Genomic DNA, 25,773 nt, shown 5'->3' with positions numbered 1-25,773 from the left:
AACACCACGGGGGAATGACACAGCATAAAACACCACCACACTCTACAGATTGGTTGTTCATGTCTACCTGATACTTACGTCTGTTTTGAGATATGACATAAGTGTCAGAACCAGGACAGTCATGGGCGCAACAATAGCCCCTGCAACCCCCACAATTGCAGAGGAGCCCCTCCTCCTCAAATCCACATGCAGAGTAATGCAGGGAGTGTTATATGTACCTGCTTCCAGCATCGCGGATCCCTGGGCATCACGGCAGCAGCAGCTTGCATCGGTCATTTGATAGAGTCGGAGAGAGTCTGCTGTGATGCACAGAGGAGACCTGCAGTACTGAAAGCAAGTAACATTACACTCGCTACCTGTTCAAGAGCTACAGGGCTCCTCCGTGCATCACAGCACACTCTCTGCTGCCATTCACTGGCTTTCTATCACATGAACGATGTGAGTTACGTGGTCGAGAGCTCAGAGAATGGCAGTAGAGAGTGCTGCTGTGAGGCACGGAGATCTGAGGTGCTGGAAGCAGGTAAATATAACTCTCCCTGCACTACTCTGCATGCTGGGAGGGGTTGGCGAGGAGGTTTGACTGGTCCCTTGGCAAAGAGGTCTATGGACCTAGGGGGCCCCATGCAATCTGTGTAGAGGATCCCCCATACATGGTAGTTACACTCCTGACGACAATAATGGCAGCACCTGTCATCTCACAAATCAGATCTATTTAGAAACCGTTTACCCGGCCTCCAATTAATTCATGAACATTAAGAGAGGAAGGAGGAGAGTTTATTGTGAGCTGGACCAGCTCAGAGGTATCTCTGATGAAGAGGGTGTGGAACAGAACTCGGGGCGTATAACGAAATTTCAATTTTGGCACCAAATGACTTCATTCATACATCGTAAGTCTTAATCGTAGATCAAGGAGATGTTAAGTAGCAGTTTATCATAGCGTTCCATAGAGGCTGACTTTGACGAAAGAGATTGATTCCGTAATGTCTTCTCTGCCTTTCTCATATACAACGAAGAGGCTATTGCTATCCTCGATGTTACGGGCTAGGGTGGTGAGGGAAGAGTAGCCGCTGGCCTGTGGCCAGATCTGATAGGTGTCCGGCTCCCATGAGGCTCCAGAGTCAAAGCTCCAACGCAGAGTGAGGTTAATGCCTGAAGTAGAAAAACTGCAGTGAGGACAAGTGACAAACGGAAAGGCATAAGTGGTGAACACACATGCAATGCAAAACACAAGCAAGTAGGGATGCTCAAATCAGAATTTGGGTGAAACCCGGATAGTTGCTATCCGGATTTCACCCGGGTAATTACAATCACCTGTGCGGGCTGGGCGGTCACATGAGTACAAACACTTCCTCCTTCCGGGTTGAAGGAGGAAGTGTTTGTAATCACGTGACGCGCGTGGACCACATCGTGGTAGATGTCGAGGGACGGACCGAAGAAGACGTCAGATAGGCAACATTGACCCCACCGCCCAGGTGATTGAAATTTACTAGGGTGAAATCCTGATAGCAACTATCCGGGTTTCACCCGAAATTCGGATTTGAGCATCCCTGCAAGCAAGCGCATGAGTGCACACTTTTCAGGGACCTGGATACTGGTAGTTTAAAGAGTAACTGTAGTGAAAACAATGAATAAAATGTATGGTTTACAATATTGAAAAAAAAAAAAGGTAGCAGCAGCACCGCTTAGTGAAAAAGTAGCACTTTATTAAACGTGCAATTAAAATTACATGTCAGGAATGGGCTGTAGTTGCCTCCAGCCCATTCCTGACATCAATAAGCAGTGCCGCTGCTACCTTGTTTAAACTGATTTTCAACTCTGTGGGCAACGAGCTCTATAGCACGCTTGTCTCCATTTCGAGTGTTGGGCCAAACATTTTTTTGCATGGCTTACAATATTCAATTATAGATTTACCGTATATATTCAAATACAAGTCGACCTTGTGTATAAGTCAACTCCAATATTCAACCCTCTTAAGCTGGAATTTTTGTATTGACTCAAGTAAAAGTCTATCCAAAGTTAATGGCTGCACTTGGGGCTCTGGAGGGATTAATGACTGCACTGCATACAGCATTACCGTCAACCCCTCGTACAGCCAATACCTCCTCCAGGCCGCCAAGTGCTGCAATTATTCACTCCCTTTTCTGCAGACCAGTATTTCCCCCCTGCCCCTTTACTTGTTTATTGTTGTGACCAGGACTTTTACACCTGTGTTTTCTTGGCATTTCCTTTATCAAGAAAGTGTTACTAACGACTTGGTAAATTGCTGCAAATGGGAATGTAGCTATTAGTACACACATTACTCTGTGCTCAGTGTTGCCTGTGACACGTGTATAAGCCGTCCCCTATACTTTTATGAAGTGAATAAGACCTAAGTTTCTAGACTTATACTCGAGTATATACAGTAGTCAGTGTTTGCCCATTGTAAAATCTTTCCTCTCTCCGATTTACATTCTGAAATTTATCACTGGTGGTGACATCTTCAGTTCTGCCAGGTGATCTAAATGGAATATTAGTTACTGAGAGTTCTATGCACAGAGGGGGGATACGGCTTTCTTGGCAGTTGGAAAAAGCCGTTATTTCCCACAATGCAAAGAGGTTCACAGACAGCAAACTGTCAGGGCCTAGGTGCTGACATCACACTGTGGGAGGGGTTTCACCACAATATCAGCCACACAGATGTCCCTGATTATCTATTAGAGAAAAGGTAGAGATTTCTCATGAGAAAGGGAGTATAGGCTACTGATTGGGATGAAGTTCACTCCTTGGTTAAAGCTCCTCCCATAACCCTTTCCAATCTACTGTCAGACTTGGTCTGACAGTTCTCCCCAGCTCCTGATGTAAAGGGGCATAAATAGCTGCAACTAGGGATGCCATTGTTGGATAAACCTAACATAGCTTCAGCCCCTTTAAACTAAGTCTGACACTTCGATCACTGCCGGCACCACGTAATATAAAATATTGCATGGGCGCATGTGGCCTCCCCGATGCCTGTGCTATCACCAGATCTAGTCTAGGTCCCTCACAAAAAGTGTCGAAGTCCACCACTTTGATCCCCTTCAGCACCACACTGTATAATTACACCAGCGCATTCAATGCAGGGCAGAGCTACAGCATGCAAACTAGTACAGCCCTCCCTCGCATTGGTGCAAAGAGATAGAGACCCCCTTGGGGTGCTGACCTGCAAAATCAATGTGGGTTAATAGGCGAACATACTGTTGAGAACCTTGGTTAATACAACTCTTGCATCATCTGTAAATAAAGCTCCAGGAGTGGTTGAAACTTACGATGGTTCTGATTGGATGGGTTCACAAAGTAGGTCACTCTATCCTTAAACAAAGCTCCGGCGGCCACAGCTGGGTCTGGTAAACCATCATCGAAGTAGACATTTTGCAGAGGTAGAGAATCGCAGCCATCAGTAGAGAAGACCACGATCCGGCACCGGCAGTGATAGAAGTACTGGTTCCGGGCATTAATGACCACTGTGCCATCTGGAAGCTCATAGGGCTGCAAAACAGCGGAGAAGAAGACAAGAGTTGGTCAGTTGGACAAGGCAGCAGATGGAATCGTGGGTGGTGGACTATATGGAGGTGGGAGATGGGAGAGACTGAGGGATCAAAGCTTGCAGGAAGGGAAAAAAGACCTGCAGTGAAGTTACGGGAGGGGCAACGAAAATACCAGCTCACCTGGAAGCAAATGTTCACGTCTTTAAAGGTCGTGATAATATAAGGGTTGCCGCAACTGTCCTACCATGGAGAAATGTAGAGTATATGAACAAACTGAACAAAACCAAAGAAAGTTGGGCACTACACACAAAAAGAAAATCTGCTGCTGTCACCACCGATACTGCTAAGGCCTCTTTTCCACAAGCAGGTGAAGGGGTGAAGTAACCGCCTGTAAGCTGCTCCCATCCACCGGCTGGGCACTTGTTAGGGCTCGGCACAGGCGGTAGACAGGTAGCCCATACACTGCATGAGAGACTTTTCACCACCTGGTAACACCGTGTGTCAAATATGAAATGCACGGTGTTACCGAACGCTGTTATTTCACTCCATGTAATTGCAGAATAATATCGCTTGTAGCCGGCATCAGGGCAGCCGAACTGCTTGACAAAATGAGCAGTTAAGCTGGATCGGTGGAGGCAAGAAGGACGGGGACTTTCCTCCTGGATTATTCAGAGGCTTCCCTTTACTTAAGTACCCATTTATTTTCCCCTTCAGGCTTAATTTTAACCCTTCAGCAGCAAATTTATTTAGAGGCTTGCAAGTGCTCCAGGACAGTTTATTTTAGCACTTTTTTTAATTTTTTGTTACATTTCCCTGCTTCTGATTAATTCTGCTGTAATGCAATGTGTATTTACAGCCACTTGTCACTAGGAGGAAGTGTTCGACAATAACAGAACTTCTGCTTTCAGTTTCTATTATCTGCTAGTGTAGAGACATCAAAGCATTCCAAGAATTTACAGCACAACTACCGACTGAGGTCAAAAGCAGAGCACTTCTCTCAAAAACGGGATAACTCTTGAAGTTAGTAATGGGTTAAAAGCATGTGTGACAGAAGCTGCTCACCTGGCATTCATCAGGACTGAAGTCCCCCATTCGTTTTCCTTGCTTGAAGGGCAGGCCTTCTAGCTTCCCTCCTTTAGTCCAGGTGGTGCCATGGTCATCACTGAGAAGGCAGAAGACTCCGTCCTCATCCAGCGTCCCGTGGCCGCACACGATCAGGCGCCCTTGCTTCGGAGAATACTTTTTCTGTGCATAGAAAATAACGGAATGTCATGCGGTGCCCCATGCAGGCAGTCCAGCACAACGATACACTGCATGCAAACGGTATGCAGCTTGGAACTGGGCCAATAAGAACAAGGAGGAAGTGTACTTGATTGGGCCAATTCCAAGCCGCATACCATTTGCATTAAAGGAATACTATCGATACCCAAGTGTTCTAAAATGACAGCGTGCAAATAATGTCTAAGTAGCTGTGTAAACATTTTCCTACTTTTCACGTTAAATATCAGAGGCAAAAGCTGTAATTTATTGAGGGTAGGATTTAGCTATATTGGGACAAATCAATTGCAGAAGGGGTGTCTGCTTCAATGCACAGCCAGAGTTGCATATCAGGCTACAGAAAGCAAATATCAAACATATCAAACTCTGAAAGCAAAAACAGTATGAAAAGCTGTGACAATTAGTTACATTTCCTCTGCTCTCTTCACACAGTTCAGTCAGAAACAGAGCTCCCAACAGCTGCAGCTCCTGTGTCCTGTCTCTCTGTCACACACAGAGCTACACAGAGTTAACTGATCAAGTGTGAGGGGAATTTCCCCTCTCCTCATGGCTCAGTCAGCCATAAGTTTTGGTGTCAGTAAAGTTTAAATGTATTTTGATAACAGTAAACAAAGAAGTTGCTACTAAAATGTATACACCAGTACTTAGCACTTCCCAAACAATTCCTGTGTCAATTGAAAAAAAATAAATTGTGAATCGATCGATAGTATTCCTTTAAAATCAGCATGCAAGATTAATTATCACCTCATTGACTGGCTCTACTTATCACCTAATAGGGAGCAAAATCCAGAGATTTGCAGGGTCAGTAATGACTTTCATAGAGGAAATCTATAATGCAGGTCATTTCACTTGCTAAAGTTTTAAAGGCGCGCACACACCATGCTTCCACACGACAGGTCCGCCAGATCCTCCCACTGGGGGGGAAACTTTCAGCCAACAATAGCACGCGTGTACGCGCTGTCGGCAGACTGATAAGGCTGTTTCTGAATGATTCGCTAAGCGGATCGTTCAGAAACAGCCGTATCAGTCTCCCGACAGCGCATACACGTGCTACTGTTGGCTGAACGTCCACCCAGCTGGAGCGTCAGGCGGACCGGTCGTGTGCGGAAGTATGGCGTGTGTACACACCATAAGGTGCATACACATCCAATTTTGATTGGTCAATCACTGGCAAATTTTGCCATCAACATGTGGTATAAAGGCCAAAAGGTTTTAAATACTATGAGCAGATTAGCTCTCATACTGCATGGCGGTAGTAAAATTGACCAATCAAAATTGTATGTGTATATACCCTTAGTACTTCTGCTAAGCCAATTCTATATATTTTGGGAGGGGAGGGGGACTTGAAGCTGGAAGAAGCTTAACTCAATGATTATGTAACTGTCCTTCCTTGTACAATACAATCATACAAACATTACATGCAGGTCTTATAGAGAACTTTGAAGAACAACAACTGTATTAAAGCACAAGAACTGTTTGATATATCCTTCTGCAATATGAAGTAACAAAATTACACAGATCTGCGATCTGCTGATCAGGTCTGTCATCCATGGTTTTCCTGTCTATGGCCAGGTAACTGAAAACATTGAGTGGTTGTTCCAGAACTGGACTCATGCTGCAAGCACTTCATTCCCTAGGTCAGGTTATGGGCATGTTTTAGAGATCTAGATCATTTTTTTCCATTTCCACAGTGTCCAGTGTTTTCTGTACATATTACTGACCTGTATTCCATAGCCAGGCCCCGGAGCAAACATGGTAGTGCCAATATCCTGGGAGAGGTTCCTCGGGATACTCCAGGTTATGCCATCGTCAGAGCTGTTGGTAACCATGACGCTGGCTACGGCACACTTGAGGTAGTGGGCGCACAGGGAGTACACCAGGAAGATATTTTTGGTCTCATCATCCACCACTACAGCCCCCAGGTTCAGCCCATCTGGGGCAGATCCATCATCTATGATGAAAGCAGTGGGTCCCCAAGTGTAACCTGCAGTGGGGGAAATTATTATAACGATCAACATTCAAATAATATTACAATTTTTCTTAAATTTACCTAAATTGGGAGTTCTCTCAAATTTCTTCTATGGTCTAAAGCAGTGTTCCCCAACCCTGTCCTCAGGGCCCACCAACAGTGCATGTTTTGTAGAAAATTGCAAACATGCACAGGTGGGGTAATTAGTGTCTCGACAGAGCTGATTACCTACCTACCTACAGAAGTAGGTAATCAGCTCTGTCGAGACACTAATTACCCCACCTGTGCATGTTTGCAATTTTCTGCAAAACCTGTACTGTTGGTGGGCCTTGAGGACAGGGTTGGGGGAACTGTGGTCTAAAGCACCAAACATAACAAAAGTTAACAGCTAAACCATTTGAGTGGTTTCAGAGGTAGTGGAAGGATTAAAGATGGCCATACATCTGACGATTGTGCGGCCAATCAACCATCCGATTCGATAATTATCGAAGCGTCTGAAAACTGGTGCTGCAACAAGGCCGATCAACGATTTGACAGATTTCGGGCCAAACAGGTCAAGTATTGAGCGGACATGTTGCATAGCGCCCCCCCCCCCCCCAAGCATGCCCTTCACACAGTAACGCACTTCCTGCTGGACAGGAAGTACATCACTAGGGTTCCTGGGCCTACCCATCATTCCACTCATGTGCACCGCACTGCCACCAACATATTCAAAATTTCTGCATGATCCATTGACTCACAGGAATTTCCCACCGAAGTCCGCCGGTAATGCGTGGTTGACTTCGGTCGGTGGATCGGGCACTTCTGGTGCAACGTAACGTGGTAAGTGTGCTAGGTTCCACCCCCTTGTATTGCCGTTGCGTTACCCAGCGGTAAACAGTGTAACACAATGTGGCATTCCAATGCATGTATAAAAAGGGGCCTAAAGGTCCGAACAGAGGCTCGAAAACCATGAAAGTGACATTTCACACATGTACGCATGCCCTGGAACAATGCGTTTGAAATCTGCCCAATAGTTGCTCGAGTTGATCTGCCAGTTGGATCGGGCAGAATACCAGATATGGGTCGCTCATAGTTGTTTAGCTACTATTACTTACAACTGTCATCCGAAACTGTGAAATCTGACGTTCCGACAATTCAAAATGCACAACTCCAGGTACCCAAAATTGCCCCGACTCCACAGTCCTGGTTACAACAACTTTACCTGCAGCATAAAATGCAATATGTATATTACAGAGGTATAAAGAGAATGCTTACCCCCATCTTGTGACCTGCGGGTGGCTATGAATTTGGCTCCTAGATCAGAGGCGGAGTGTTTCCGGGCCTCGGAGAAAGCCAGCAGATGCCCGCGAGGGGTGTAAGTGATGACGGGGATCCGGTAAGTGTCCACCTCGCCGATCACTCCCCCGCTCACCCATAGTAACTGCTCCATGGTAATCAGCGGCGAGAGCTGGAGGTGGAGAAAAGAGGGAATGGGTCAAAATTGCCAAGTTTCTCCAACACAGCAAACCTGTCCTGGAGGATGAAAAATATTAAAAAGTGAGCCTCCAGACTAAAAATCTATTCAGCAGAACTGAAAAGGCTTGGTGTTTCTTTAACAGTTTCACAGCATCAGAACTTTGTTTCTTACCCAAGCCTCATTTTTAGCTGCATAGAAGCTAAGCTCCGCCCCACCAAAGAAATATACTCCAGAAAGTGCAACACATTTTGCACTGCAGGCATTTTCTCTATCAATTACATTAGCCTCTGATAAAAAAAAAAAAAAAAAAAACACACACACACACACACACACACACACACACACACACACACACACACACACACACACACACACGGTGAGCAGAAAACGCATACAGCAAAAAAGGAAGAGTGTGGGTCCCAGCCTCAGCTTATTACACTCACTCTGTCTATTTTTGATGGAACAGAACTGGCTCTACAAACTTCAACATTACTACAGTACAGAGCAATTGGGGAGGGGTAGAGCAGCACTGTACACAAGATCCTGCTGAACACTGAATAGGGACTGCCTACAAATCTTTGTATGATTCGTTATCAGTGGCTGAACAGATGCAGTCATTAGAACAATTGTGCAGAGAGCGGAAAGTTTCACTCTGTGCAATTAGTGGTCAGTCTCAGGACAGGGAAAATAATCTCCCTCCCCCCCCCCCCCCCTCCCGGAGCCCCCTGTGGCTTCTGGGGCACCAGTGGCTTCTGGGGCCCCCGGCAGCTGCATCCCTTGCATGGTCTATCGTAACGCCGCTGCATGACCTGACTCCATGGGGGGAGCCACTGTTTACACCGGAGAGTTCTAGCAAGCTGTAGACACTCATCTGGACCTTGCCGAAAGCACCCTGCAAGATTAGCAGAAAACACTAAAGGTGCTCCTATAGAGACAGATCTCTCTCTGATAGACTAGAAATCTGTTGTCTGCCCATACAACACAGGCCAATTACCAATTCATTTCAGCATGGAATCTCTTGGGACGCCACATCCGCCATCACCCGCGCTGTCACTCCCAAATGTAAAACGTACGCACCCGGTGCAGTATACTTTACCTGTCCCGTGTCCACCGCTGGCTCTGGGCTCCATCTGCAATCCACATACACGCCCCCACATGGTTGCCGACATAAACGTGGACGCGTGTGACATCATACACACACCCCCTTGTTACTCCGGCAACCAAATGGGGCGTGTCTGTGCAGATTTCGGAGGGAGCCCAGAGCCAGCGGCAGACACAGGACAGGTAGAGTATACAGCACCGGGCGCATACATTTTACATTAGGGGGTGACAGCACTGGGGGTTTTGTTGCGAGGCCACCGTGGGTAGGAGGATGGGTGAAACCTTGACAGGATCCAGGGGCATTTTTCTCTGTTACAGGTTCTCTTTAACTTCAGGTTTGCTGTAATCCAGGGGCGGATTGCTGATGACGTGCAAATGGGGTCAGAAGCATATTTTTTTGCTGTTGCCATCTGCATCCCCATCTGGGAGAATTTGTCATTTCCTAGTAGGAAGAATGTAAATCTTTCCAGCACAAAACTACAACAATTTTTCAAAGAAAAATCCTATTTTTTGGTTTTCAGCCATTACAGTTTTAAAATAAAAACTTGTGACTGTTCATAAAACCCACACATTTTATTTGCCCATTTGTCCCGGTAAATAAGTTTTAAAATTACATTATGTTCTTAGTACAATGAATGGTGACAATATTTTATTTGCAAATAAAGGTGTACTTTTTTCCCCCCATTTTGTGATTTTGGTTTTCTCATTGCACTCTAATAATTACAAGTCCTTATTTGCAAAAACAATAATAATCGACCCTCACGGCATACATATACAAAAAGCTGAGTCCCTAACGTTATGTATTCTCTTTTAAATTACATTATTTTATTTTTACAAGTTACACTTTTATATAAAAATTTGGTCACTAGATGTCGCTTGCTTGGTATGCTAGCATTCTATGCAGAACAAAGTAAAAATAATTTTTGTTTTTTTACCTGCTCCCTTTGAATGATCAGTGCTGTTCTTTACCACAATGGTCATTCATGATTTAGGCACTACAGACTGGTTTTGGGAACTTATGTTCCTATTCACCAATCTCAGAAGTAGCTGCAGGTCACGTGCCCACAGCATGCATAGAGAGGCAGTGATTATTACCTATGCCCCTGGGGCTAAGACGAAGTTCTGCGTGACGTAGATATACTGCCTCAATTCCAGGAACTAGTTAAACATAACCCTTATATTTCAGTCTGGTACCAACTAAGAACTTCCACAGAAGATATTGAACTCAAACTGCACTTTTTTTTGCAGTCATGGGACTGTACTTTGTTTGGCAAGTACGGCACATACTATTAAAGAAAACCTGAACTGATAATTAAAAGTCAAAATAAGCATACACAAGTCATACTTACCTTCCATGTAGTCTACTCCTCATTGTCTTTCTCCTGTCAAGCGTCCTGCTTGTTCACTGTGATCAAGGGAATTTTCCGTCCTCCATTTTGAAAATGGCCATTACTCATAACAGCTTTCTGGTCAGCACACAGTTAAACTGTAACATCTCCCACTTGAGCCATAGGGAAACATGGACATTACCTGGTACATCAGTTTTCCTCTCAGCTATAACTGACAGCAACTGATATATTTCACATCTGACAAAATATTGTCAGAACTGGAAGGGATTATTGTCAGAAGAAAATGGTGAGCTTCTGAGAGGAACTGATGGCAAGGTAACTATGTAAATGTTCATTTGAAGTTACCTCATGTGTTTATTTTAAATAGTTTTACTCAGTACAGGTTCTCTTTAAGAAACTCTGATATTGGCTTAGGGCAGGAGCCATAATTGCTAATTTTCAACATCTAATCATACCCACTGACAAGCACATTTCTACATGCCTATTTGCCAGAAAAAAAAAACCACTGGCTCTGCTAATTATGCACATAAGAACAAATGAGCAAGCTGCAGTGATTGTTTGTCAATCTACTTAGATTATAAAAACAGAACTAAATGTATTGTATTTGTGTTTTTTTTTTTTTTGTTTTTTTAAACCAGAGGATAGAATTTTCCATTTAAGCGCTCTAAATAAATGTGACCCAAAGTGATCCTTTTTTTTTTTTTTTTTTTTTTTTAAATAATTTTGGCTAATGTTTCACCCACAGTCATTGCTTACCAGCATGCTCTGTCATAGGGTGAGAAAGTGAAGGGAGAAGGGACAAGGGAGGGGGAAAAAAAACAAACAAAAAAAAAAAAAAAAAAAAAAAAAAAAAACCACAAAACACACACCTTAAAGAGACTCCGTAACAAAAATTGCATCCTGTTTTTTATCATCCTACAAGTTCCAAAAGCTATTCTAATGTGTTCTGGCTTACTGCAGCACTTTGTACTATCACAGTCTCTGTAATAAATCAATGTATCTTTCCCTTGTCAGACTTGTCAGCCTGTGTCTGGAAGGCTGCCAAGTTCTTCAGTGTTGTGGTTCTGTGCTGCATCTCCCCCCTCCAAGCCCCTCTCTGCACACTGCCTGTGTATTATTTAGATTAGGACAGCTTCTCTCTTATCTTTTACAAGCTGGATAAATCCTCCTCTGAGCTGGCTGGGCTTTCACATACTGAGGAATTACATACAGGCAGAGCTGTCTGCACTCTGCAGGAAGAAACAGCCTGACACTTCAGTGGAAGATAGCTGCAGGGGGAAAGAAACACACAAATGATCTCTTGAGATTCAAAAGGAAGGGTGTATACAGCCTGCTTGTGTATGGATGTATTTTCTATGTGTGGACATACTGTACATCAACCTACTTCCTGTTTTAGTGGCCATTTTGTTTGTTTATAAATAAACTTTTTAAAACTGTTTTTAACCACTTTTAATGCGGCGAGGAGCGGCAAAATTGTGACAGAGGGTAATAGGAGATGTCCCCTAACACACTGGTATGTTTACTTTTGTGCGATTTTAACAATACAGATTCTCTTTAAAGTGGGAGACACCAGCAATTGGCCAGGAGCTGTCCACTTCTAAAGGTGCCCATAAAATATGAGACATTCTTATGCTGGGTACAAGTTACGTTCTTTCGGTTGATTCTGCCGTTCGAGCGATTTTCATTTCGTTTTTCCGCTCAATTTCCTGCTCGATTCTCTTATGTTTTCTTATCAATTTCCATTCACTTCTTTGAGAATTCGAGCAGTAAAACGATCAAGCGTAATATCGGACATGACGGAAATGATCAATCGAACGAAAAAAAACACAACATGTGTATCTAGCATTAGGTGGCCATACACTTCTAGATTTGCAGCAGATTCAACCATCAGATAGATTCCTGTGAAATGCCTGTCAAGTTGAATCAGACAGGAATCCGTCCGATGTGTGCCACACCCTAGGAACGGATTGCCAAAAGATTTCAGAATGAAATCTATCTAAATGCATTATTGGTCCATTAGATCCAATGCAACTCTATGGGCCATGGAACTGCTGCCAGCAGCAGATCAACCTAGATCTTCCATTTTGTTAGATCAAATCCATCAAAATCTGCCACAAAATCTATCGATAGATTCTATAGAATCTATCGATGAAATTGACCAGTGTAAGGGACCCTTTAGATAGATTTAATCACTGATCAAATCTGCCAAGGACTGTTGCCCCAGAATGCCGCCCAACTGCAATTTCGATCAGTTTCTAGCAGAAATCGACAGACATTACCGATCAGACAGGCCAGCTGGTCGATCAGGGGCACGGTGTGGATGCAGCAATAACTATTCGGGGGAGTTCTCCTCTTCAACAATAGGGGAATGATAGCTGAGCGAGTTGTGTTCCCCCTCCTATACTGCACCCTGAGGCTGGAGCCTCTCTAGCCTCAGCCTGGGCCCTGGAAAAGCCCAATATAAAATGTTGTCTTGTCTAAAGGTGCGTACAAATGCGACTATAGTCGTTTGAAACAATCGTTCCGATCATTTCAAACAACGATCGTAAAAAAAAAAAAAAAAAAAAAAAAAAAAAAAAAAAAAAAAAAAAAAGCAGCCAACGACCATTAAGTCTAACGACAGACGAGCTAGATCGTTAAAAACGAAACGATCTAGCTTGGCGGATTTTTCCAACAACGATCGTTTGCAAAAGTAGTACATCGTTGGAAAGTGGTCGTTCGTACTAGGCTTGACATGCGCACTTCGCTATTTCTCCAGTGGAACTTTTCATTTTTATGCGCAAGCGCAATAGTTGCTTACGTAATGTGTTCGTTCTAACGATCAGATCGTTCCACACCTTTAAAAACTAACTTTACTTAGGTCATTCTCTCGTCAATTAAAAGTTTGTTCATAACGAACGATCGTTGTATGTGTGTACGTAGCTTAAAGGGACACTTAAACAAAAAAAAAAAAAAAAAAAAAAAAAAAAAAATGAGTTTTTCTCACCTAGGGCTTCCAATAGCCCCCTGCAGCTGTCCGGCGCCCTCGCTGTCTCCCTTCGATCCTCCTGGCCCCGCCAGCAGCCACTTCCTGTTTCTGTGACAGGAGCTGACAGGCTGGGGATGCGAGTGATTCTTCGCGTTCCCAGACACATTAGCACCCTCTATGCTGCTATATGGTATATGATATATGCTATAGTAGCATAGATGGCACTATTGTGGCCAGGAACGCGAAGAATCACTCGCGTCCCCAGCCTGTCAGCTCCTGTCACCGAAACAGGAAGTGGCTGCCGGCGGGGTCAGGAGGATCGGAGGGAGACGGCGAGGGCACCGGACAGCTGCAGCGGGCTATTGGAAGCCCCAGGTGAGTAAAACTCATTTTTTTTTGTTTGACTTAAGTTTCCCTTTATTACTCTGCATAGGCCCCAGGGGGGCGAACACGGTAAATCCAGCGCTGGACACTTGGGCGCAGCAGCGCAGGAGACTTGGGCGCAGCCGGCGCCACCATAGGCCGTAATAGGAACTACGGCTATCGCAGGCACAGGGAGTAACTTCAGCGCTGTCAGAAGACGGATCTGAAGTTGCTTTTAAAACAATAATTCGGCTTCCAGCAATTGCTGGAAGCCAAATTATTTCATTCCCCCACTATCTATGTCAGCCTGGAGGGGGAATAGTAATTAACACGGCCCGGACTTGTGCAGCAGCAGGATCAGCCATATACTGGCTGTGTCCTGCGCCCAAGTCTCCGGCGCCGTTCTCTCTCGTACACCAGGGGGAAAGCAGCAGTAGCAGGGGGATACCTGGGGGAGAGGAGGCAATTGATTTTTACTAGACTTCACGCTGAAATAGAAAATAAATTAAGTTCAATGATTGATCCCTCTCTTATTAGAGGTCGATTACAGAGGGATCTAATGCTGGGAATACACTGCTCCATTTTGCCACTTGATTCTCCGGCTCCAATGTTTCGTTGCTCGATTCTGCAGTCAATTCTCTTATCTGCCACTCGTTTTTCTTATTTTTTTCCATTCACGCTAATACAGAATCAGGCGGCGAAACGATTGGGCGGGAGATAGGACATGTCGGAAATTATCTATCAAGCCAAGGCTCAAAATCGAGCCGTGTATTCCCAGCATAAGGGATCTATCGTTTGGGCACGGCTGGAGAAAGCCTGACAGTGTATGGCAGGCTTCCCGAAGAGATGGCAGCACACCTAAAAAAAAAAAAAAAAAAAAACTCAGCAGACTGAGCTGAAATGATCACAGTTTACAGCATGTATGTAGTGTTACTGACCGCAATGAGGAAAGAATCAGTAAAGCAACAGTTCGTAGATTACATCTACAAGACGAGGGTGATGACTATACAGGAAGTCTGTTTTTGCCTACAATGCATCTCCTAACCACAGACACGGCAATTACATTTATATGAATGCAAAGGTAAAGAAACAATAATCTTATGAGATATTGAATTGCATGTGTAGTACAGCTAAGAAATAGAACATTAGTAGCAAAAGAGAGTTTCATTGGGGTTGATTCACTAAGACAGAACACACCTTAGAGTAGCATAGCGAGCGCTACAAACTTATGCTTGCTAATTAGCAATGACAAGAGCTCCACTCGTTCAGCCCCGAGCCCCTGCGGGTCCAATCACTTTAAGGCCTCTTTCCCACCAGGAAGTTGCATTTTAGGGGACGTTATAGGTCGCATAACGTGCCCCTAACGCAATGCATGGTGGTGTTGGAGGACGCTACCAAGAGCTGCGTTGTCCTATGCGCTGCGGAGACCACGTGATCGGAACCCTCCACATAACGTGGTCCCGCCAGCCAATCAGCGGCCGCTCCAGGAAGTAAATACTGCACGTCACACAGTGCAGTGAATATTAGCCATGTGGCTTGCTCCAATAGCGGGCTCTACCCCTCCTCACATTACTGAGCATGTGCAAACAGTCTAATGCGGCTAAAACCACGTATAACGTACTGCATGCTGCACTTTTTTTGAACGTGTAGTGTTACAATGTAACGCAACGTGGGCACTGTGAACAGCCCATTGATTTTTCATTACTGTGCGGTGGGCTCCGTTACAGGCTGCTCTAACGTGCGCCTGTAACGTCCCACTGTGAAAGCAACCTAAAGGACATTATCCCAGCACTTTCATTGGCCCAATAGGCTGCCTGTCAAGTTTCCCGTTAAGTGACTATTGGGCCAACCAAAATGTAGGGTTAGGGGGTTAATTACCCAGATGTCCGGGCGCTTCTATGCATATCACACGCATCCAATGGGACGCGTTCCACGACTTAATACCGAGTACTTCCTCCTTCCGGCCGAAGGAGGAAGTATGCATTATTGAGTCGTGGAACGTGTCCCATTGGATGCGTTTGATACGCATAGAAGCGCCCGGACATCTGGGTAATTAACCCCCTGTTCCCCATGCAGACACCTGAGGCAATTAAGACTCATTAGAATCACAGATTCGGATACTTTTTTACCCGTGAGACACACACACACACACACACACACACACAGTAACTGGCCCCGGTAAGTCGTCCAGTCAGGGCTAGTTGGCGCAGTCAGACTGTGCACGCTCCCTTGTTTCGCTCCCCCGGCAGGGAGCGTTCTGCACTTGCACAGTACTACTTCGCAGGTGCAGAACACTCCCAGCCACAGGAGCGAGACAAGGATAAAATTTAAGGTTAGGCATTTAGGCGCTAGTCTACTGTAGGACCCAACAGGAAACCTCATAGGGCTCTATTCATAAAAGGCTTTGCAGTAAAAGACCAAAATTACTTACGGTAATTTCTTTTCCAGAAGTCGGAAGGACAGCAACCCTGAGACTTGTCTCCATCCACTACACACTGGACAGGAACTAGATAAAAAGATTTGCATAATTGGTTAGGTAGCAGAACATATATAAACCCTCTCATGTCCTTACCCCCTCAGTTGGTACAAAAAGACTCCACACATAATGATGCTTCAAAATAAATATAATAAGAAACAGCGGTGGGCAATAAGGGTGCTGTCCTTCCGACTTCTGGAAAAGAAATTACCGTAAGTAATTTTGGTCTTTCCCAGAACGTCTCAGGACAGCAACCCTGAGATGATATACAAGATAATATTTAGGGAGGGACTACAGCCTGTAACACTTTTCTGCCGAAACTTAAATCAGCACTAGACAATACATCAAGTCTATAGTGTCTCACAAAAGTATTGTGACTTGACCAGGTGGCTGCCTTGCAGATTTGCTCAACTGATGCTCCTGCCCTCTCTGCCCATGAAGTTGATACTGCTCTGGTTGAATGAGCCTTCAATCTTGCTGGAAGTTCTTTCCCCTGTTGACAATAAGCCAAGGAAATAGCCTGCTTTATCCATCTGGCTATGGTTGTCTTAGAAGCCTGTTTACCTCGAAACTTGCCTGCAAACAACACTAACAGGGCATTTGAATGTCTCCAAGAACCAGTACGCTCTAAGTATTCTAGAACACATCGTCTGACGTCTAGATGATGCAGTCTTTCTTCCTTTTGATTTGATGGTGTATTGCAGAAGGAAGGAAGGAATATTTCTTGAGACCTGTGAAACTTTGATACAACTTTTGGTAGAAAAGCCGGATCCAATCTAAGCGTAATTCTGTCATCTGATATCGTACAGTATGGCTCTAAGATTGACAAAGCCTGTAATTCTCCCACTCTTCTAGCTGATGTTATGGCTAAGAGAAACGCCGTTTTAAGAGATAGATGCTTATCTGAACTCTCTTCCAGAGGTTCAAAGGGAGGATCACATAAACCCTGGAGGACTGTGTTAAGATCCCAAGGAGGTACTCTGTTCTGAACTACGGGGCGAAGCCTCTTCAGTGCTTTAAAGAATCTTATGACAAATTCTTCCTCCGCTAATTTTCTGTCAAGGAAAACACTTAATGCTGACACTTGCACCTTTAAGGTACTGATGCTTAAACCCTTCTGAAAACCCTCCTGAAGAAATTCTAGAACAGAATTTGATTGTGCCGTATCTCTGGAGTTGGTAATACACCAATTACTGTAAACTTTCCACGCTTTATAGTAAATCTGACGTGTAACCCTTTTCCTGCTTTGTATAAGCGTTTCTGATAGTCTATTAGAGAAGCCTTTATTCTTCAATAGACTCCATTCAGGCTCCACGCGGAAAGCCGAAGGAGCTTCAGATTGGGATGACATGCTGGGCCTTGCATCAGTAAGTCCGATTGATCCGGGAGCAAAACATGCTCCGACGCTAACCACCGTAGCGGCGCAAACCAAGGTCTCTTGGGCCAATATGGGACAATCAGAATTGCTTGAGCCCTGTCTCGATAAATCTTGTTGACCACCTTGGAGATTACATGAAGAGGGGGAAAGATGTACATCAAATGATGACTCCAGCTGATTGAAAATGCGTCCAGAGCCCACGGCTCGTCCTCGGGACACAGGGAGCAGAACAGATGGCACTTTGCATTGTTTCTCCTGGCGAACAAATCGACCTGAGGTACCTTCCACCACTTTATCAGATGTAGAAATACTTGGTCGTTGAGACTCCACTCGTCTTGTGAGAGACTCCGTCTGCTCAGATAATCCGCTAAGCAATTCAGGGTTCCCTTCAGGTGCACTGCTCTCAATGATTGCACATTCCTCTCTGCCCAGTGCAGCATCCTGGAAGATTGAAGTTGTAGTAACCTGCTTCTTGTGCCCCCCTGATGGTTTATGTAGGCCACCACCGTGCTGTTGTCTGTGCGGACTGTCACATGTTTTTCCAGGATTTGGGCACTGAAAACTTGAAGAGCCTCCCAGACTGCCCGCAACTCTCTGCTGTTTGAAGACTGAAGTCGAACTCTGTTTGACCATTGTCCTTGGGCTGTCTGAGAACCCAGATGAGCACCCCATCCCCAAGAGCTCGCATCCGTTGTGATGATACATTGTGTTGGAAACTCCCATAGATTTCCTGCCAGGCGATTGTGAGGTTCGATCCACCATAGTAACGACTGTTTGACACTCCATGGAATTAAGAATTTCTTGTCCAGAGAGGAGAGGCGTTTGTCCCATTTGGATAGGATCCAAGTCTGTAGAACTCTGGAGTGCAGCTGACCCCAATGAACTGCTGGGAATGAAGAGGTTATTGTCCCCAATAAAGCCATAGCCTTCCTCAGTGATATTGCCTTCTGGTTCTGAAAAGAGAGAACAGATTTTAGCAATAATGTCGATTTCCTATCAGGCAGGAAAAGTCTTACTATTCGTACAAATTAGAAACCCCAAATATTCCATTTTCTGTAGGGGAAATAAGGATGATTTCTCCCAGTTAATCAACCACCCCAGGGACTGAAGGAAGTCTATAGTGATATACGTCTGGGAACTCACAATATCCACTGAAGGGCCCCATATCAGAAGGTCATCCAAATAAGACATAACTTGGATGGATTGAAGTCTAAGGCCTGCTAAGATTTCAGCCATAACTTTTGTAAAAAGCCACGGAGCAGATGACAAACCAAAGGGGAGGGCAACAAACTGAAAGTGCCTTACCTCTCCTTGTAATTCCACTGCAAACCTCAGGAACTGCTGTGATTGTAGATGAATAGGCAAGTGCAGATACGCATCTTTGAGATCCAACGATGTCAAGAAGCTTCCTTCCTGCAGTAGGTTTACTACTGAACGGATATTGTCCATCCAAAATTTTCTGTAATTGACTACTTTGTTCAATTTCTTTAGGTTTAAGATGAATCTGAAGCTTCCCTGAGGTTTCTTTATGAGGAATACAGGCGAGTAGAACCCCTGTCCTTCTTGACATCTTGGCACTCTTCGTATGACCCTCTTTTCTAACAAGGAGTTTATTTCGTCTTGGAGAGCTTGGGCCTGGATCGGTAGTCTTGGGGAGGGGGTTATAAAGAATTGGGAGGGTGTTGGAGCTACAAATTCTATCCTGTATCCCTCTAAGACAATGTTCAAAAGCCACCTGTTCTTGAATTTTGTCTGCCACTGTTCGTAGTAGTGCGCTAGTCTGCCCCCCACTGGAATCCTGGCGTCATTGCTTTGGTTGCTGCACCGAGGAAGAGTACTGAGGGTTATTTCTTGGTCTCTGAGTCTTGTTAGGGACCCATTTCCTTCTTTGGGAACCTCTATTATTCTGTTCCGTCTTTTCTGAGGGACGAAAGGAACGATTGGGACGAAAAATTTTCCTTTTATATGGAAAATTTTTCTTCTTATCTGCTGATCTTTCCAGGGTCTCTTCCAACTTAGACCCGAACAGCAAGCCCCCTTCACATGGAATACTGCATAACTTAGACTTAGATGACGTATCTCCTTGCCAGGTTTTCACCCAGATTCCTCTTCTGGCCGAGTTAACCAGGGCGGTAGTTCTTGCTGTAAGCCTAACAGAATCATCTGCTGCATCAGATAAATAATTAGTTGCATGTAAGATCTTTGGAAAAAAGTTCAGAATTTCTTCCCTAGACGTCCCTGAAGCAATCTGGGATTGTACCTCAATTAGCCACAGCTTTAATGATCTCGCTACTGCTGTAGAGGCAACAGAAGGCTTGAAGTTCAGGGATGCTGCTTCCCAGGCCCTTCTCAAGATGTTATCCATCTTCTTGTCTATCGGGTCTTTAAGACTTCCAAAGTCTTCAAATTGAAGATCTGACCTCCTGGACACCTTGGATAAGGATGGGTCTAGCTTAGGTGAAGCCCCCCAAAACTTTTGGTCTTCTGGACTATAAGGATACCTCTTATTCAAGGATTTTGGCCAAAAAGCTCTCTTATCAGGATTATCCCATTCTTTTTTGATAATTCCCTTAAGACTACTATGTACTGGTATAAAAGCAGTTTGAGGGTCAGACAGAGTTTCATACATCTGGTCAAGCGGAGACAAAGTTCTTTGTTCCGTGGTAATCCCCATAGCCTGGTGCATAGCTTCTAACAACTCCTTCATAAAGTCAGTGGAAAAAGCAAACTTCTTATTTTTAACAGATTTATCAGTAGACTTTTCAGTTTCTGATGGAATTTCTTCAAGAGAGGAAATTTCCAACTCCCCTTCTGACATATCTGATTCTTCTGAATCATCTATTTTCCTTTTCCTCTTTAGATTAGGGTCATCTACTAAAACTGAACCTGATGGACCTGGCAAGTCTGAAGGAGGTGCAGGGTGTATAGCAGGAGAAGGGGTAGGAACAACATTAACTGTAGTCTCGGGTGTCTTAATCGTCTGCACTGCAGAGGAAATCTCAGACCTAATCCAACCCTTTAACTCTTCCATCATAGTAGGTGTTTCATCTCTGACCACCTTCTGTGTACAGTCCTGACATAGTATCTTAGATGATGAGGACATTTTATTCCCACATATAGCACATTTCTTAGGGGTTTTATGCGCAGATTTTGAACCTGAATGAGGTACAGATTTGTCAGGCTTATCAGGCTTCTCAGGCTTATCAGCTCTTTCTTGTCTTGATCCAGACTTGGATTCAGCTTTAGAGTCTGATTTATCCATTTTTGGCTGAAACAACAAACAAATACCAGCCATTAGCACAAAGAAGCCTAATAAACCTCTCTTACAAGATATGTAGCAATAACTAATGCACATACCAGAGAGGGAACGGAGCTTGACTCCACAGAGCCCTGGGAGGAAGATCCAGCGGCAGCCTCCATGGTCACCAACAGCCAAATGGTGACCATAGCCCAGCTTAAATAGCTCTTAACCATTTTGCCCGCCCCCTTTCCCACAGGAAATTGCTCCATACCTTAAACGAACTACTGCTCCCAGAAGCGCTTCCTCCATCGCTTCTGCCGTCTAGTCAGCAGCCTGCTGACTCCATGCAGCATCGTTCTCCGTGGAGCGCACGCCGGCCAGGAACTTCCTGCTTCCGGCGTCGGGTCACGTGCGGCGCCGGTCACATGACAGGTGGGCGGGACTTCCTGAGCGCTCGATCCTCTTCCGCAATACGCTCAGTTCACTAGGGGGAGGCAGAGCGTGCTGCATGATCCCGCGCCCGGACAACTAGCCTGCGCAGACCCAGGGGATCATCCAAGCCGCGGCTCCTGCAACTAGCATGGGTGGCCAGCACTCCCCTCACATCTAGCATCCTGCTGGACAGGAAGACAACTGAGGGGGTAAGGACATGAGAGGGTTTATATATGTTCTGCTACCTAACCAATTATGCAAATCTTTTTATCTAGTTCCTGTCCAGTGTGTAGTGGATGGAGACAAGTCTCAGGGTTGCTGTCCTGAGACGTTCTGGGAAAATATCTTGGAGGGAAAATACCGCATTTGGTATTTTAGACTTTTCTGGGCCAATTCATAAAAAATGTTTACAGTTGTGATAGAAGTTTGGGGATTTCCCGAACTAGGCTGGCGGTAACGTAAGAAGCTGCCTGATTTGATACATTTTCTTTGTGCAGAAAAAGCCTTACAATAAAAGAGGCAGACCCAACTTCCCTTTAGAACACACACACACACACACACACTTCAAGAAATGTTACACATGCAGACTTCCTGATGTGAAATAGATCTAAAAACAGGTACCCAAGGGGTTAAAAAAAAAAACCAGCCTGGGGTATTCTGGAAAGTCTTTTTTGTCCCCTCCTCCCTCTCAGCTGCTGATGGGAGATCTGTCTCCATTAACTTTTATCCACTCTCTTTATGAATTGACATTTACTGACGTGTTGAGATCATCACCGCACAAGGCGGTAATTTACCTCACTGCTCAGGAATTTCAGCTTTTCATGCGGTAACAGCTTTTATAAATAGACATTTTGCTAAGTGCTCGGTACAGTCAGCTGTTTTGAGCATTACCGCATGAGGTAATGCTTTATGAATCGAGCCCAAAGCGTTGTGATTGGTAAATAGCGTGGGCATAGTTTAACTACAACCAGTAGGAAAACTGTCAAGAGGGTGCTGTCCATCCAATCTCATTAGCGGAACATCCTTGTGAGGTTTTCTACTGGGTCCCCAAAAGTAGACTGGCACAGCTGTTTATTTTTTTAGCAAGATATTACATTTCTTGCCTCAAGAAAGTGAGAAAATCAATCCAACAGTAAAGCCTGATACACACATCCAATTTGGAATGGCCAATGATTGGGCAACTTTACCAACTTCATGTAGTATAAGAGCCAATAGATTTTGAATACTTTGGAGACAAGCTCTCATAATAAATGGAAGTGGTAAAATTGGCCAATCAAAATTGAATGTGTGTACACACCCCAACACAAACCACAATAAAAACCTGATAGGTACACTACAGCATGTAAGTTTTCCCTTTTTTTTGTTCTGTTTTTGACACACACACACACACACACACACACACACACACACACACACACACACACAGTGCAAATGGGGGTGGGTCCTTAACACCAGAATTAATTAAGCATGACTCCAAACTATTAGGGCCAATTAAAGGGATACTGTAGGGGGGGCGGGGGAAAAATGAGTTGAAGCTACCCGAGGCTTCTAACGGTCCCCCACAGACACCCTGTGCCCGCGCAGCCACTCATCGACGCTCCGGCCCCGCCTCCAACTCACTTCTGGAATTTCAGACTTTAAAGTCTGTAAACCACTGCGCCTGCGTTGCCGTGTTCTCGCTTCCCCTGATGTCACCAGGAGCGCACTGCGCAGGCACAGACCATACTGGGCCTGCGCAGTATGCTCCTGGTTGCACCAGCGGGAGTGAGGACACCGCAACGCAGGCGCAGTGGTTTTCTGACTTTAAAGTCTGAAATTCCAGAAGTGAACCAGAGGCGGGGCCGGAGCATCGGTGAGCGGCTGCGCGGGCACAGGATGTCTGCGGGGGACCATTAGAAGCCCCGGGTAACTTCAACTCATTTTCCCCCGACCCCCCTACAGTATTCCTTTAAATTCAGAATAATAATGATTAGTCAGATGCCCTGTGCAAAGCCCTCGGCACTAGTCTACTTTAGCAGTTCCAGCTGGAAACCTCATAGGTAAATTCAGCTAACGTGATTGAATAGAGGGCACCTCTCCATCATATAGGCTTCCAATAGGTTGTAGGAAACCATACCCACACTATTCAATCACAATGCTTTAAACAGTAAAGGGGGCCATACACTAGGCGACCAACCAATCGACCATCCAATTCAATTATTATAATCGAATTTGATGAAAATTGGTGCTGCCAAGTGCATGCCCGACCAACAAAGCGACCAATTTCAGAACAGAAATTAGTCACACCGTCCATCGCGCATGTTGGAAAATGTCGGGCAGAGGTTGGTTGGGTGCGTGGCGGTACGGCGGCCGAATTGCAAACAAGCGACTAGAAGACAAAACCCCCGCCACTGCAATGTATAAATGTATGTAGTGTATTTATACATTACCTGTCCGGTGTCGGCCGCCACGCGGTTTCCATCCATCTCGCCGGGTTCCGCATACACGCCAGTGGCGCTCTGCCATCATGAAGGCGCATAGCGGCTGACGTCAGACGCTATGCGCCACTAGTGTGTATGCGGCTTACCGGCGAGATGAACGGATGGACCCGGCGATCTGCTACAGGACAGGTAATGTATAAATGCACTACACACATTTATACATTTTGGGGGCAGCGGCAGGGCGGTCGCGGCGGCTCAGCCAATTCCATGATGATTTCATGCTGAAATCAGACAGGAATCAGCCTGTAGTATATGGGCAGATTCGATTAGAGACAAATGTATCTCTAATCAGATTCGATTAGAGATAAAACTTGTCTCTTGGTCGAATCTGCCCATATTCATTCTAATGTATGGGCAGTAGACTAGTGCCCAGCCTCCAGCTCCTGTAGAGCAAAAAGTTGACATCATGTCAAATGTTAAGTTCATCTATAGTTATCACTGTCATTCTACACACAATTTCACCAATGTATGGTTTAAAAAATCTTGGCAAAACCGGTCTGATATCTAGGTGTACCCCAACTCACAACCAGTAGTCCACTCCACAATCCCCTCTTCCCATCTCAATGGCCATTTATCTGTTCACAATGTACCCAACTCCAAAGTTAGATAAAATTACTTTGAGGGTTTACAGGTCCTCCAAGGTGACAAGGAATAAAATCAATTTTTTGAGACAAACTAGTTTAACCTAGAAATGCACTCCTTTATGCGGAGGCTATGGAAGCAGAATACTGGAGGGAAGAGGACACTCATTCAGCAATTAGTCAACCAAAATATCTGGGTGTAATGAAACAAACGAATTTCTAATAACAGACTCTTATGTCAGCCTGGATTCATCCAACACAGTCCCGCTGCTGTGACTGAGCATACGCTCAAATACAATACAATCACCCTGCTATTAGTAGCGCCCTATTGCCTGCACACCTACCTTCTTTAAGGGGGCAGAGCATGCCATGGACAGCAGTGCCAGCACAATGGCCGCCCAGCAGCTGCCTGTCCCCCTGCAGGCCATGGTGATCAGTGCGCCCTCTGACAGCTCCTCGCACCGGATCAGCAGCTCTTCCTCTATCTACAACATCTTCCTGGAAGATCTCATAATAACTGAGCTCTGTCACATGACCTGCCCTGATCAGCTGATCTCTGGATGCGTGTCAGCTGCATCGGGGAGGGGCTGAGGAGTGACGTCACCCGCACATGCTAAATACAAAAACACAGGGAGATGGCTGGAGTAGTCAGAGCTTTGCTCCTTCCATAGCTCCCAACTGCTCCGCTTTTGGAGGGACCGTCCCTCTTTGGGAGCCCTGTCAGGCTGTCCCTCTTTCCTCCTCATTTGTCCCTCTTTCTATGTAAATATATATATATTTCTCAACTAAAAAAATGTGTTTGATTGACTTTAAACTTTATTCCCATCCTTTAAATTGATATATTACTAATTTTAAAATGTTAATATGAAAGAAAATGAACCAGGATAGAAAGGACTAGCATGGTTCGAATTATAAAACAACATATTTTTCTTATGAAATCTTTATGGTATACATGACTAGGAGTGTGATGGGGGCGTGACCAGGAGTGTGTCAGGGGCGTGGCTTAAGTGTCCCTCTTTCTCATCTCAAAAAGTTGGGAGGCGTGTGTTTCTAGAGATTCTCAGGAAACAATTCAATCAGTGATGATAAGAGATGTCAGAAGTCTTGGACTATAAGAATAAGCTTGTTTTAGATTTGCTTAAAAATGCCACTTTTATGACAACTGAAAGTGAGAGGAATGTGAAGGCTGCCATAT

The 25,773-nt window shown here is 44.9% G+C and overlaps 1 protein-coding gene across 2 annotated transcripts; it reads right to left on the bottom strand.

The window, feature by feature from the left end:
- Positions 1–752: 752 nt before the first annotated feature.
- On the bottom strand, positions 753–25,115 carry NEU1 (neuraminidase 1). 2 transcript variants are annotated; one of them, XM_068250333.1, is made up of 7 exons: positions 24,923–25,115; positions 8,008–8,200; positions 6,503–6,765; positions 4,566–4,748; positions 3,684–3,743; positions 3,285–3,504; positions 753–1,149 (listed from the first exon to the last, which is right to left on the bottom strand). In XM_068250333.1, the coding sequence occupies exons 1-7, from the start codon at positions 25,004–25,006 to the stop codon at positions 932–934; spliced, it is 1,221 nt and encodes a 406-aa protein (XP_068106434.1). In that variant the 5' UTR covers positions 25,007–25,115; the 3' UTR covers positions 753–931. The 2 variants fall into 2 exon arrangements, with proteins under 2 accessions (XP_068106434.1, XP_068106435.1); XM_068250334.1 differs by lacking the exon at positions 3,684–3,743 and having other exon boundaries at positions 24,923–25,114.
- Between the last annotated feature and the right edge of the window lie 658 nt (positions 25,116–25,773).

The sequence above is a fragment of the Hyperolius riggenbachi genome, chromosome 8 (assembly GCF_040937935.1).
Source record: "Hyperolius riggenbachi isolate aHypRig1 chromosome 8, aHypRig1.pri, whole genome shotgun sequence".
Taxonomy (NCBI): domain Eukaryota; kingdom Metazoa; phylum Chordata; class Amphibia; order Anura; family Hyperoliidae; genus Hyperolius; species Hyperolius riggenbachi.
This window is presented reverse-complemented; position numbering and strand designations above follow the sequence as displayed.

Excerpts from the sequence above, each read along its gene's own strand:
- NEU1 (XM_068250333.1), bottom strand. The coding sequence starts at position 25,006 with ATGGCCTGCAGGGGGACAGGCAGCTGCTGGGCGGCCATTGTGCTGGCA. Across the intron at positions 6,766-8,007 it reads CCGCAGGTCACAAGATGGGG|GTTACACTTGGGGACCCACT; the intron begins GTAAGCATTCTC and ends CCCCCACTGCAG. Across the intron at positions 4,749-6,502 it reads GGCCTGGCTATGGAATACAG|AAAAAGTATTCTCCGAAGCA; the intron begins GTCAGTAATATG and ends TTCTATGCACAG.